This window comes from Sphaerodactylus townsendi, linkage group LG11 (genome assembly GCF_021028975.2).
Source record: "Sphaerodactylus townsendi isolate TG3544 linkage group LG11, MPM_Stown_v2.3, whole genome shotgun sequence".
Taxonomy (NCBI): domain Eukaryota; kingdom Metazoa; phylum Chordata; class Lepidosauria; order Squamata; family Sphaerodactylidae; genus Sphaerodactylus; species Sphaerodactylus townsendi.
The window spans coordinates 77847420-77860975 of NC_059435.1; the positions used below are offsets into that span (position 1 = coordinate 77847420).

The 13556-nt window shown below is 50.7% G+C and overlaps 1 protein-coding gene across 6 annotated transcripts in view; it reads left to right on the forward strand.

The window, feature by feature from the left end:
• DHX30 (DExH-box helicase 30) overlaps nt 1–13556 on the forward strand; it is a 42748-nt gene that overhangs the window by 19644 nt on the left and 9548 nt on the right. For all 6 annotated transcript variants that reach the window (XM_048511531.1, XM_048511530.1, XM_048511528.1 and 3 more), the window contains 8 exons: nt 2263–2618; nt 3734–3857; nt 6497–6646; nt 6929–7081; nt 8018–8839; nt 11219–11297; nt 11557–11661; nt 12896–13071. In XM_048511531.1, coding sequence (XP_048367488.1) covers nt 2263–2618; nt 3734–3857; nt 6497–6646; nt 6929–7081; nt 8018–8839; nt 11219–11297; nt 11557–11661; nt 12896–13071 — 1965 coding nt within the window. The remainder of the gene's footprint in view (nt 1–2262; nt 2619–3733; nt 3858–6496; nt 6647–6928; nt 7082–8017; nt 8840–11218; nt 11298–11556; nt 11662–12895; nt 13072–13556) is intronic.

A 13556-nucleotide genomic window follows, 5' to 3' on the forward strand; every position in this document is an offset into this window, starting at 1 on the left:
GGAACTAGCGAAGATAGTGGTAGACAAGGAGAAGTTCTGGCAGCCATTGATAAACTAAATGTTACCAAATCCCCTGGCCCAGATTGCATTCATCCAAGAGTTCTTAAAGAGCTCAAGCATGAAATTACTGATGTTCTCACATTAATATGCAACTTATCCACTGAATCCAGGCTCCATCCCTGAAGACTGGAAGATGGCCAATGTCACACGCAATCTTTAAGAAAGGGTCTAGGGGGGACAGGAAATTACAGGCCAGTCAGTTTGACATCTGTTCCTGGTAAATTAGTAGAATCTATCATTAAAGATAAAATTATAAAACATGTAGAAAAGCAAGACCTGCTGAGAAAGAGTCAGCATGGCTTTTGCAGAGCAAAATCCTGTGTTACAAACTTACAAGAGTTCTTTGAGGGTGTAAACAGGCATGTGGACAGAAGGGTGAACAGGTGGACATTGTCTACTTGGATTTCCAAAAGGCTTTTGACAAAGTTCCTCACCAGAGACTGTTGAGAAAACTCAGCAATGAAGGAATAAGAGGGAAGTCCTCCTATGGATTAAAAACTGGTTTGAGAAACAGGAAACAAGAGTGGAGTGTAAATGGGAAGTTCTCACAATGGAGATGTCAGTGAGGTGTCCCCAAGGATCCGTGTGGGACCAGTGCTCTTTAACCTATTCATAAATGACCTGGAAGTAGGGGTGGGTAGCGTGGTGGCCAAGATTTGCAGATGATACCAAATTAGGTAGGGTGAGTGAGAACCACAAAGGATTGAAGAGCTCCAAGGACCTTGATAAATTAGATGAGTGGGCTCGGAAATGGCAAATGCAGTTCAATGTAGCAAAATGTAAAGTGATGATGCACATAGGGGCAAAAAATCCAAACTTCACATACGCTACAGGGGTCAGTGCTATCAGTCACAGACCAGGAAAGGGATTTAGGCGTCTTAGTTGATAGTTCCATGGGAATGTCAACTCAATGCATGGCAGCTGTGAAAAAAAGGCAAACTCTATGCTGGGGATCATTAGAAAAGGAATTAATAATAAAACTGCAAAGATTGTCATGCCCTTATATAAAGCAGTGGTGCGACCGCGCTTGGAGTACTGTGTCCAGTTCTAGTGCGCGCATCTCAAAAAGGATATTGAGGAGATAGAAAAAGTGCAGAGAAGGGCAACAAGGATGATTGAGGGACTGGAGCACCTTCCCTATGAGGAGAGGCTGCAGCGTTTGGGACTCTTTAGTTTGGAGAGGAGACGTGTGAGGGGGGATATGATTGAAGTCTACAAAATTATGCATGGGGTAGAAAATGTTGACAGAGAGACATTTTTCTCTCTTTCTCACAATACTAGAACCAGGGGGCATTCATTGAAAATGCTGGGGGGAAGAATTAGGACTAATAAAAGGAAACACTTCTTCACTCAACGTGTGATTGGTGTTTGGAATATGCTGCCACAGGAGGTGGTGATGGCCACAAACCTTTATAGCTTTAAAAGGGGCTTGGACAGATTTATGGAGGAGAAGTCGATTTATGGCTACCAATCTTGATCCTCTTTGATCTTAGATTGCAAATGCCTTAACAGACCAGGTGATCTGGAGCAACAGCCGCAGAAGGCCATTGCGATCACATCCTACATGTGAGCTCCCAAAGGCACCTGGTGGGCCACTGCGAGTAGCAGAGAGCTGGACTAGATGGACTTTGGTCTGATCCAGCTGGCTTGTTCTTATGTTCTTATGTTCACCAAGCTTACTCCTGAATAACACGCACCTTGGAGCAAACCATTTTTTTCTAAACTCAAACCTCAATATTCAGGTTAAATTGCCGAGTTGGCACTTTGCAATAAATAAGTGCGTTTGGTTGCAATTTGGGCACTCGGTCTCGAAAAGGTTCGCCATCACTGGGCTACATGGAGTTGTAGTCCGTGAACACCTGAAGCGCCACAGTTAGACACACCTGCTCTAAATTCTTTCTTATCTCCCCCCCCCCCCCATATGTTTACCTATTTTGCTGGGCACTTAACTCCTGTCAATCAGCCATTGCTGTTCTATCTTCATGGCTGCAGGTGAAGCTTGAAGGGCTGGTGTTGAAGGCACCGGGCAGTGTAGAATTGTTCGGGTAAGAACCTGACCCCAGCAGAGGGCAGGCGGGGGCCAAAGAACCTGCAGCCTTCAGACCCAACTCTCTGCCTGCCCGGCTCAGCTTTGCACCGGCCCACCTGCCCCTTCCCCTCCCTCGTGGTGACGGACAGCCTCTCTTTCCCTCCCTCTTGCAGGGCTGGGGTCTGCTGGGGCCCAGGAACGAGCTCTTCGATGCCGCCAAGTACCGCCTCCTTGCCGAGCAGTTGGGCTGCCCCGATGAGAGGTGGTGCTCTGAGGGACGGTGGCGCTCGAAGTCCGGGCCTTCCTTGGCTGACCTGTCCACCTGCTGGAGGCGGGTGGAGCCCGACGAGCCTGTCCAGCCCCTGGAGCATCACCGGCTGCTGAAGCCCATCCGGAAGGAGGAGCTGGAGGAGGGGGAGCTGGAAGAAGGGGAGCTGGAGGAGGGGGAGCTGGAGGACGATGCCATCGACGTGTCCCACTATCTGTCCATGACGCATCCTGAGGCTCGGACGCCCCCCAGAGACATCAGGTAGGGAGAGACCCCTTCCTCATGAAGCAGGGGGGCAGGAGCTGGCCAGTGGGGAGAGGGCCCCACACTGTTGCGTCCCAGCCCCCCAGCGACTTTCACTCAGACAGGTCAGAGAAGGGGGAGTCCAGGGTACAGCTCTGGACCTAGCCTGTGGCCCTCTACAAGCAGATGCTTTCCAGAGACCCAGGCTGAGAAAAGCCATTCCCTTCCCCGTGGAGTCCTGCTGCCCATTGAGGCAGTGGCTCTGCATGGAGGTTTTCTCCCTGGGTACCTTGTCCGGAGCAGGGACTGCCCATCCAATCCGGCTGTCTCTGGTATGAGGGTAGCGGGGGGATTCGATCCCATCCCCTTGAATGCTGTAGTTGAAACGCTGCCTTGCAGGGGATCTCCCAGCCCCGGTTTGCTTACCTGCAAGCCCAGCTTTCGCTCCAGGTGGTCTTTGTGGCCGGGGTCTGGTGCCGGCGGGAAGAGTGCTGGGATCTTGGCCAGCTTCTAGAATGTCCTGGAGGTTCTGCCTGTCAGTGTTACGCAAAGAATGTGGGACACCGAAGAGCCGGGCCTTGGGCAGCGGGAGGCCGCTGACTGAGCCCCCACCCCGTCCGCTCGCAGATCCTCTTTGTCGGACGCGCTCAAATGTGCGTGCCTTCGCCTCGCAGCCTCTCTACAGCCTTGTCGCTTCTCTCTGTTTTTAAAGATGGGCAAAATACAGGCCTCGTGACTGCAGGGAGGATATAAAAAACTAGGAAGGCAGTTGAGGTCTAGAAATGTGTGTGGGGAGGGGGATGTCCTGAAGGGGGCTGCGTGTGGGGAAGAATTGGGTGCTTCATACTCCCTCCTTTCCCAACCCCTCTCCATCATTTCCCATTTCCCTGCTTCCATATACCTATTCTCTAACGTATAGAAAAGACCCTCAAGACAACAGTGTGGCCCACAAGAAAACGGGTGCTGTCAACTGCCGTATTGGGCTAGATAAGCTGTTCAAATTTTGACCGATTGGGGGGGGGGGGGGATGTTTGAAAGCATGATTGTGCCTCTTTCCCCTCCCAGTTGGTCAAGGCACAGTGATGTCATTAAGCAGCGGTGGTTTAGGATCTCTGTGTTTCCTTGCGCTGCAGGGACGGCCTCTCCCTGGAAATGACAGACGACAGCACGGCCCTCCGGGCACTGACCCAGTTTCCACTCCCCAAGAACCTTCTAGCCCAAGTGATTCAGATCGCCACCTCTTCCTCCACTGTTAAGGTGAGTCCAGCTCAGGAGGTAGAAACACTTTTGAAGTGAAGGTGAAGATAGAGGGGTGAAGGCCTGGAAAATGCATGTCTGTGAAGTCCTGCATTGTTCAGGGGTTGGACCAGATGACCTCTGAGATCCCTTTCAGCTCTGTGTTTCTATGTAACTCCTGGGGACTGTTTCTGTCCTTTTTGTTTCTTACTGCAAGATTTATTTTGAAACTTTCAACTTTTGTTTTTTCCTATCTCTTCTTTGGCAAACACTAAGATACGTATCTTAAAATAGTGCAAGGTGTGGCACGTGTTGCTTTCTCTCTAGGATTGAGATTGTTTGCAGTTTTGCGTGTAGGAAACCAAGGCATTTATTCTCCTGAATTCCATAAATATGCCAGAAATACAGTTGTGTATTCTTCTACTACATGAAGCATTTTATGGCTTGAATATGGTAGATTTGATTTAAATCAAATTGTTTTAAATCACTAACCAGTAAGACTAAATCTAAATCACGGTTTTCTACATAAAGACTCGCTCTTGGTGGTATAATTTCAATATTCACAACCAGATTAAAGTTTCATTTTTAGAATAACAAGTTTCTAGATTAGTTTTATATCAGAAATCACTGATTTGGTTAATACAGATAGTTCACCTCATAATAATTTCGTAATTATCTGCCAATATCACTCAGGCCATCAAGCCTTGCATTTCTTTGTTGTGGTGTTTACATTTTGCACACACATCTGCCTTACCCATAGATAGAAGAACTTCATTAAAATATCCTCAAACTAGGTCTCTTTTATCACTTGCGGTAATCATAGATTTTCTCCTCCAAGGTGAGAATAATGATAAACCTCAGGCTATGCACACAAAGACCCCAAGACTTGTGGGGTATTCTGCTCAAAAAGTTTCACTTTCATTTTGACTGCTTGTCCCACCCTCCTCCCACTTAGCTCCTTGTGCAAATGTGCTCCACTCCGGTCTCCTTTTTATTGAAGTTCTTGCAACTAAGCACTTAAGAGATAAGAAGTTGATTCTCTGTACATAGAATCGCAAAGAAACAATGGAACTAAGATCTTTTTCTCAATTCTGAGATTATTTTATAACATTTTTACCATGAAGATGAGATATGTTATCTCTGCAGACACAAATTCACAGTTTTGAGAACTGCAAAACCAATAATTATATCTTCTAGACAGAAAAACTGCCCAAAATAACCTTACAGAAACCTCTGGAAGAGGATGACATTATGAATGGAGTAATGGAATTAATTTACCAAAAATTTAAACGTTCCATGAATACGCTACCTCATGCTACTTAATTAAAAACTAATTCTTATTTCATTATTAATACGGTACTTTAGATTGATTTTTTTCAAGATTATTTTATTTAAGAAATCTAATTTTTTTAAATCAATCCTGACTTGAATTCAACAACTCTCTTCTGCTAAGTTAACAAAGAAAGACTTCTTCCTCCAGTGGAAAATGACTGTTTTGATGGGGAAAGGAGGCTTTTCTTACTCTGAAGGAGAACAGTCACTCTTTCTGTAAGGAGGTCTTTTGTTGGTGGACAATTTGAGTGGGAGGGAAGTCATAGGACCTTGCCATGTGTTATTTTAAAGTAAGTTTAAGGGCTGATAAGAAAGTATTGCACATATTTTAGTCTTGAAGTGGGAAGGAAGGGGTTGTTGTTGTTTGTTCATTACCTCTCCCATTTCTGTGGCTTTAAAATTTCTGGCAAATAATCTCAGAGAGCATTAAAGAGCTTCCAGTTCTGGTATTCTGTGCTGGGAGGCCCATACAGGATCTGGCTCATTAGGAAAGGAATTGATAATAAAACTGCAAGGATTGTCATGCCCTTACATAAAGCCGTGGTGCGACCGCACTTGGGAGTCCTGTGTCCAGTTCTGGTCGCCACATCTCAAAAAGGATATTGAAGAGATAGAAAAAGTGCAGAGAAGGGCAACGAGGATGATTGAGGGACTGGAGCACCTTCCCTATGAGGAGAGGCTGCAGCGTTTGGGACTCTTTAGTTTGGAGAGGAGACGTCTGAGGGGGGATATGATTGAGGTCTATAAAATTATGCATGGGGTAGAAAATGTTGACAGAGAAACTTTTCTCTCTTTCTCACAATACTAGAACCAGGGGGCATTCATTGAAAATGCTGGGGGGAAGAATTAGGACTAATAAAAGGAAACACTTCTTCATGCAATGTGTGATTGGTGTTTGGAATATGCTGCCACAGGAGGTGGTGATGGCCACTAACCTGGATAGCTTTAAAAGGGGCTTGGACAGATTTATGGAGGAGAAGTCGATCTCTGGCTACCAATCTTGATCCTCCTTGATCTGAGATTGCAAATGCCTTAGCAGACCAGGTGCTCGGGAGCAGCAGCAGCAGAAGGCCATTGCTTTCACCTCCTGCACGTGAGCTCCCAATGGCACCTGGTGGGCCACTGCGAGTAGCAGAGAGCTGGACTAGATGGACTCTGGTCTGATCCAGCTGGCTTGTTCTTATGGCTCCTGCTAGCCTCTGAGGCAGAGGAGCCAAATATCTTGCCTTCTCACCCGCGGCAGTTGGGGGTCCTCAGTATCAGGACCGTCAGCATAAAGGGCTGGCTCTCCCCCCCACCCTCTGCTGACCCCCCTTTCCTCCTTGCAGGAGTACATGCAGTTCCGCACGGTGGGCACCAAGACCAAGATCTGCAAGCTGACCTTGCGCTGGCCGTGCCCCATGACCTTTGCTGCCAAGGGGCGCCGCAAGGTGGAGGCAGAGAACAAAGCAGCTGCACTGGCCTGCCAGAAGCTGAAGGTGAGTTGCTGCAGGCGTGAAGCGGAAAGAGGCTGTGAAGGCTTCCTGGGTCTCTCCGCTGCTCTGGCACTACAGGTGGATCCTACCCGTTTGCGTGTGTGTGTGTGTGTGCGTGCGTGCGTGCGTGCGTGTGCGTGTGCTGTCAACACCCCTCTGGGCCAAAGTGTATTGACTTTAGAAGGTTCTGCCAGTTGTTCCATCTCAGTTGACCTTATTCCCTTATTCTGTCCACCCATTCCCTCCTTCCGTCCCGCGACTCTGCTTGTGTCTCGTCCCCTGCAGAGCCTCGGCTTGGTAGACAAGAACAACAACCCCCTCAGCCACGCCATGTACAACATGACGTCCCTCCGGGAACTGGGAGAGAACCAGAGGAAGCCCTGCCACATCAAAGTCCCCGAGGCCACGCTGCACAAGATCGAGAACTACCTGAACCACGTAAGTGGGCGGAGTGGGGTTCACTTCACACAGATTTGTACTCAGGAAGATAGATTGCTAAGATGCCTGGTTATCCCGCAAGGTCTTTCCTTATCCAGTCAGAGCTTCCTGTTAACCTTTGGCCTTGCTATCCTTTACTGCTTCCTCATTAGCACTTAGATTTGAGTCTAGCAGCACCATAGAGTCCAACAAGATTTGGGGCACAGAAGTTCTCTAGACTCAAGACTCCCTTTGTCAGACCGAGGAAGATTTGACTCTTGAAAGCTCCTACCCCGAAAACCTTCTCAGTCTCTAAGATCCTGTTGGACTTGAATCTGACTCTTCTACTGCAGACCTGTATAAAGACTCTCTGAAACCTCTTCTTTATTGTTGCACAGAGCCTGCAATCTTCTGAAGTCATATTGCCAGGTTGATTATTTATTTTACAACGTTTGTATGCTGTCTTTTAGAGTGGGACCTGACTTCTGGCATCCCCAATCCTCCTGCCCCAAGGAAACTGATCCTTAGAAAAATAACTGATATTTCTTTAAAATATTGACATACATACCTTTCTCTCAGGTATCCTGGGCCCAAGGCAGGTAACAACGCTGTAAGAACAGTATGAACAATGTAACAGAACAAACAGCAAGGCTGTTTCCACTGAAACAAAGATATTTTAGGGTGTTGCGAGATTTCCGGGGTGTATGGCCATGTTCCAGTAGCATTTTCTCCTGACGTTTTGCCTGCATCAACTGGACACACAGCCATACAACCCGGAAAACCCACAACACCCTGGTGATTGCGACCATGAAAGTCTGTGACAATGCAAAGATATTTTAATCTGCGTAGCCCATCAGATCAGCGGCCAGGAGTTTGTGAATCCCTTTGAGTCTCCTACAGGAGAGGAAGGGGGGGGGGGGATGTACAAATCCAAACTCTTCTTCTTCCTCTTCTCAGTACCCGGTGGATAGTCGGGACTCCAGACCCCGGCTTGCTGATGACATGATGAACTTAAGCAAGGAAACGGGCACCATTGGCGATGCCATCACCGGCAAGCCCTACATTCCCATGCTGGAGTCGGAGGAAGTGCGCCACAGCCAGAATCTCCTGTCCCTGTGGAAGAGGAGGGGCACAGCGTGGCAGGAGAGCCACCCGCTGCCCGTGGATTCCCACAGAGAAGTCATCCTCTCCGCTGTGGAACAGAACCCGGTCGTGGTGATAGCCGGGGACACAGGGTGTGGGAAAACCACCCGCATCCCCCAGTTGATCTTGGAGCACACCATCCAGGAGGGGCGCGGCGCCCAGTGCAACATGGTCATCACTCAGCCTCGACGGATCAGCGCCATCTCCGTGGCTCAGCGCGTGGCCCAGGAGCTTGGGCCGAACATGCGGAAGAACGTGGGCTACCAGGTGCGGCTGGAGAGCAAGCCGCCTGTGCGGGGGGGATCCCTTCTCTTCTGCACCGTGGGCATCCTCCTGCGGAAGCTGCAAGGCAACCCCCGCCTGGAGGGCGTCAGCCACGTCATCGTGGACGAGGTGCACGAGCGCGACGTGAACACCGACTTCCTGCTGATCCTGCTGAAGGGGGTCCAGAAGCAGAACCCCGACCTCCGGCTGGTGCTGATGAGCGCCACGGGAGACAACCAGCGCTTCTCGCAGTACTTTGGGGATTGCCCAGTGGTCAAGGTGCCCGGGTTCATGTATCCTGTCAAGGAGTACTACCTAGAGGAGATCCTGGCCATGCTGGGGCGCCACAGACATCGCCACTACGACATCAAGGTGAGTCTGCAGGGAGAGGGTGTCTCTGGGAAGGCTCCTGCGTGGGGCTCTCTTTCTCACCATGCCGTTCGGTGGCACCTTGTCGTGTACACAAGTCTGCAGGTGGCACAGATGCCTCCGAAGGACGCCCATCGTGCTCCACTTAAGTTTTTAAAGTTGGCTCTCCATTAAGGACCTGGCAAACCTTCATTCTGACCTGGATGATCCAAGATGGCCTGATCCAAGATGGCTTGAAAAAGTGCAGAGAAGGGCAACGAGGATGATTGAGGGACTGGAGCACCTTCCTTATGAGGAGAGGCTGCAGCATTTGGGACTCTTTAGTTTGGAGAGGAGACGGCTGAGGGGGGATAGGATTGAAGTCTATAAAATTATGCATGGGGTAGAAAACGTTGACAGAGAGAAATTTTTCTCTCTTTCTCACAATACTAGAACCAGGGGCATTCATTGAAAATGCTGGGGGGAAGAATTAGGACTAATAAAAGGAAACACTTCTTCACACAACGTGTGATTGGTGTTTGGAATATGCTGCCACAGGAGGTGGTGATGGCCACTAACCTGGATAGCTTTATGGAGGAGAAGTCCATCTATGGCTACCAATCTTGATCCTCCTTGATCTGAGATTGCAAATGCCTTAGCAAACCAGGTGCTCGGGAGCAGCAGCAGCAGAAGGCCGTTGCTTTCACCTCCTGCAGGTGAGCTCCCAAAGGCTCCTGGTGGGCCACTGCGAGTAGCAGAGAGCTGTACTAGATGGACTCTGGTCTGATCCAGCAGGCTAGTGCTTATGTTCTTATCTTCTTATCTTCTTGAGCTCAGAAGCTAAGCAGGGTTGGCCCTGGTTAGTACTTGGATGGGAGACCACCAAGGGAGTCGAGGGTGGCTACGCAGAGGCAGGCAGCAGCAGAACCCCTCTGTCTCTTGTCTTTAAAACCCCACGAAAGGTCGCCATGAGCAAACTGCAACTTGGCGGCACTTTCCGTGGCCAACTTTAATCCACATTCTCCCTGCTTAACGGCCTGGACAAAGGGAAGTATGCAGCAACCATCCCCGAGTGTGCTGCTGCGTTTGTGCAGGGAGCTGTGATAACCATCGAGGGGACGGGTGGCTTGGAGGGAACCGCACTTTTTTGTTATTGTCTGGCCAGTAGCATGAGGTAGAGCATCTGGCTTCAAAGTCCACATTCGCCTGAAACTGGAGCAGAATTAAAAATTGCATCGATTTAAGATGAAGCTGGTAATATCATAAAAAGTAATATTATAACCAGTTCTTTTTAGTTGCAATTTATTGTTTTCCTTTTTTGGCTTGTACACTGCTCTGAGCCTTTCAGGGGTAGAGTGGTCTATATATCTATATAAATTTATTTAGACAGATAGACAGACAGACAAATCTATATCTATCTACACACACACACACACACACACACAAAAATAAATAAATAAATAAATAAATAAATAAATAAATAAATAAATAAATAAATAAATAAATACAAAGTGCCTTTCAGTTGCTTTTTCTACTGCTGGTCCGAGAAAGGAAACCCGCCTCTGTCTCTGCCGGTCCCTGTGGCCACGGCCGTCGCTCTCTCTTCCCCTTGCTCTGCAGTGTGTAGTCCCTGGGGCTTTGGCTAGGCCAGTGGTGGCGAACCTTTTGCACTCCAGATGTTATGGACTACAATTCCCATCAGCCCCTGCCAGCATGGCCAATTGGCCATGCTGTTAGGGGCTGATGGGAAATGTCCATAACACAATTGATCTCCAGGATTAGAGATCAAGCTCCCATATCAAACTCACGGCCATCCAGATGTTATGAACTCCTGGCAGGGGATGATGGGAACTGTAGTCCAAAACATCTGGAGGGCCAAAGGTTCGCCACCACGGGGCTAGGCTTTGACCATTCACTGGGCACTCATGACAGGTTGAACGTTCCCCCTCCTGAGCAAATGTCTGCCTCCCCTCGCCCAGGGTGCTGGGGATGCTTGAGTGTGAGCTGGCAGTTCCTACTGAATCGTCAACAGGCAGCAGAATAGAGATTCCTGCAGCCCTTGAGGGCCAGGGCTCCGTGTGTGCTGCTCCTTTGGGAAAGGGGCCACCAGTGCTCCATGGCAGCTCCCAGATTCAATCCCCGCCCTCTTGTCATGATCAACCCCTCTTTGATCCTGCCATTGCCCTTCCCTGCTTTTGACCCTGCGCAGCTGTTCCAGGGGCAGCCGGCTAACCCTCTCCGGAGCTGCTGTTGGGGCATTGCCCCTTTCTGCTGTCTCAGGGCATCAGACCCTGGCAGGGCAGGCGGAGGGCTCTTGGAGGGCGGGGGGGGGGGGAGTGTTCCCTTTGCAGGGCCTTGTTCCTGGCAGGGGAGGGGCTGACATGGTCTCCTTTGCCCCTGTAGCAGTCAGATGAGGAGTGCGTCCTGGACTTGGAACTGATCACAGACCTAGTGCTGCAGATCGATGCCCATGGAGACCCAGGTAAGGGGCAGGGCTTGATGTTGCTGGCTGAGGGGCCTCGTGTCTTTTGGGGCGGAGCAGCAATAGCCTCTAGCCTTCCCTGACTTGGGGGGAGGGATGGGCGTGGCCTTGGCTGCGTGGTGTGGGTGGAGTCCTTGGACTGCCCAGGAAGCCGGGGCAGCACTCCCAGCCTGCTCCCACCTGGGCGGGCGCTGGGGTGCTCTGAAGTGCCCGGAGCTTCCCCCGCCCTGCAGCCTTTGCCTGTCCTTCCTTGTGCCAGGTGGGATCCTCTGCTTCTTGCCCGGCTGGCAGGAGATCAAAGGAGTGCAGCAGCGCCTCTTGGAGACTCTGGGACAGCACAACAGCCGCTACCTTGTCTTACCAGGTGGGGAGGACGGCCTTTTGCTTTGGGGGCGGGCAGGGGGGGACCTCGTGGCATTCAGCCACTGCAGGCTCTGGGGAGCCGCCACGGATGAGCGTCCGCGTGGCATGCAGAAGGCCTGGAGCTCAACATCCGGCATCTCCAGTTCAAAGGACCGGGCTGCAGGTGACGTGAAGGACCTCTCTGCCTGGGACCCCGGAGAACACCTGCCAGCCTGAGCAGACAGTACTGTCGGTCTGACTCCGCGTGAGGCAGCTTCACGTGTTCCTGTCTCACGGGCAGCCAGTGGATGGGCTGGGGCCTGATTCGGCATAAAGCAGCTCATGTGTTGGGGAGGGGGCTGCGGCTCAGCGGCAGAGTATCTGCTTGGCATGCACGAGGTGTCAGGTTCGGTCCCCGGCAGCATCTCCAGTGAAAGGTCCTGGCAGTGAAAGGTCCTCACAATACTAGAACCAGGGGGCATCCATTGAAAATGCTGGGGGGAAGAATTAGGACTAATAAAAGGAAACACTGCTTCACGCAACGTGTGATTGGTGTTTGGAAGATGCTGCCACAGGAGGTGGTGATGGCCACTCACCTGGATAGCTTTAAAAGGGGCTTGGACAGATTTATGGAGGAGAAGTCGATCTCTGGCTACCAATCTTGATCCTCCTTGATCTGAGATTGCAAATGCCTTAGCAGACCAGGTGCTCAGGAGCAACAGCTGCAGCAGGCCATTGCTTTCACCTCCTGCACGTGAGCTCCCAAAGGCAACTGGTGGGCCACTGCGAGTAGCAGAGTGCTGGACTAGATGGACTCTGGTCTGATCCAGCTGGCTTGTTTTTATGTTCTTATGTTCTAAGTGAGAAAGACCCTTTTCTTCCTGAGACCCTGGAGAGCTGCTGCCAGTCTGAGTACACAGCTCTGACCTTGATCGACCCGTGGTCTGAGTCAGCACAAGGCAGCCTCGTGCGTGTGCACAGCCAGAGCCAAGTCTTCTGCTGCTTCCCCTGAGCCCACCCCCAGCTCCCTCCACCTCTTTCCCCTGGGGGGAGCTTGGAGGCTGCTCGGCCACCAGGAGCCCAAGGAAGCCGGTGCCTGTTGTGCATTCCTGGGAGAGGAGTTCACCTGCCATCAGCTGCCTCAGAAGTCCCTCTCGGCTGAAGAGCTGGACAGGGATACGCTCCTTGAGACACGCCTTTTAGGGGAGCAGAGGTGCTGTCTGTCCTCCCCCTCATCTCCCCCTCCCCTCCCGCAGTTCATTCCAACATCCCTATGATGGACCAGCAGAGCATCTTCCCACGACCCCCTCCCGGAGTGCGGAAGATCGTCCTGGCCACCAACATTGCGGAGACCTCCATCACGATCAACGATATTGTGCACGTGGTGGACAGCGGGACCCATAAGGAGGAGCGCTATGACCTCAAGACCAAGGTGGGTCTGCCCCCCCTCCCCCAGCTTGGCCTCTGGACCACTCCCCAGGCCCTTCTCTTCCTCCTCCATCTTGGTAGCCTGTTCGCCTTTTGGCTTTCAAGCAAAACACGTGCCTCGCTGGCCCACCAAGGATCTCTCTGTTCAGAAGAGTCGTCCTCACAGTCTCTTGAGTATCTACAGCAGTGGTTCTCAACCTGGGGGTCAGGACCCCTTTGAGGGTCGAACGACCCTTTCACAGGGGTTGCCTAAGACTCTCTGCATCAGTGTTCTCCATCTGTAAAATGGATAAATGTTAGGGTTGGGGGCAGGATTTCCACAGCCACAACATCAGGAACTGTATTAAAAGGTTGCAACATTAAGAAGGTTGAGAACCACTGATCTACAGGAACGATTTGAGTTTGGGGAGAGGGATCCTAGGACTCGGGGGGGGGGGATTTGATTTATCACCCACCTCCTGTCCTCCCTTCATTCCTCCCCTTCATTGC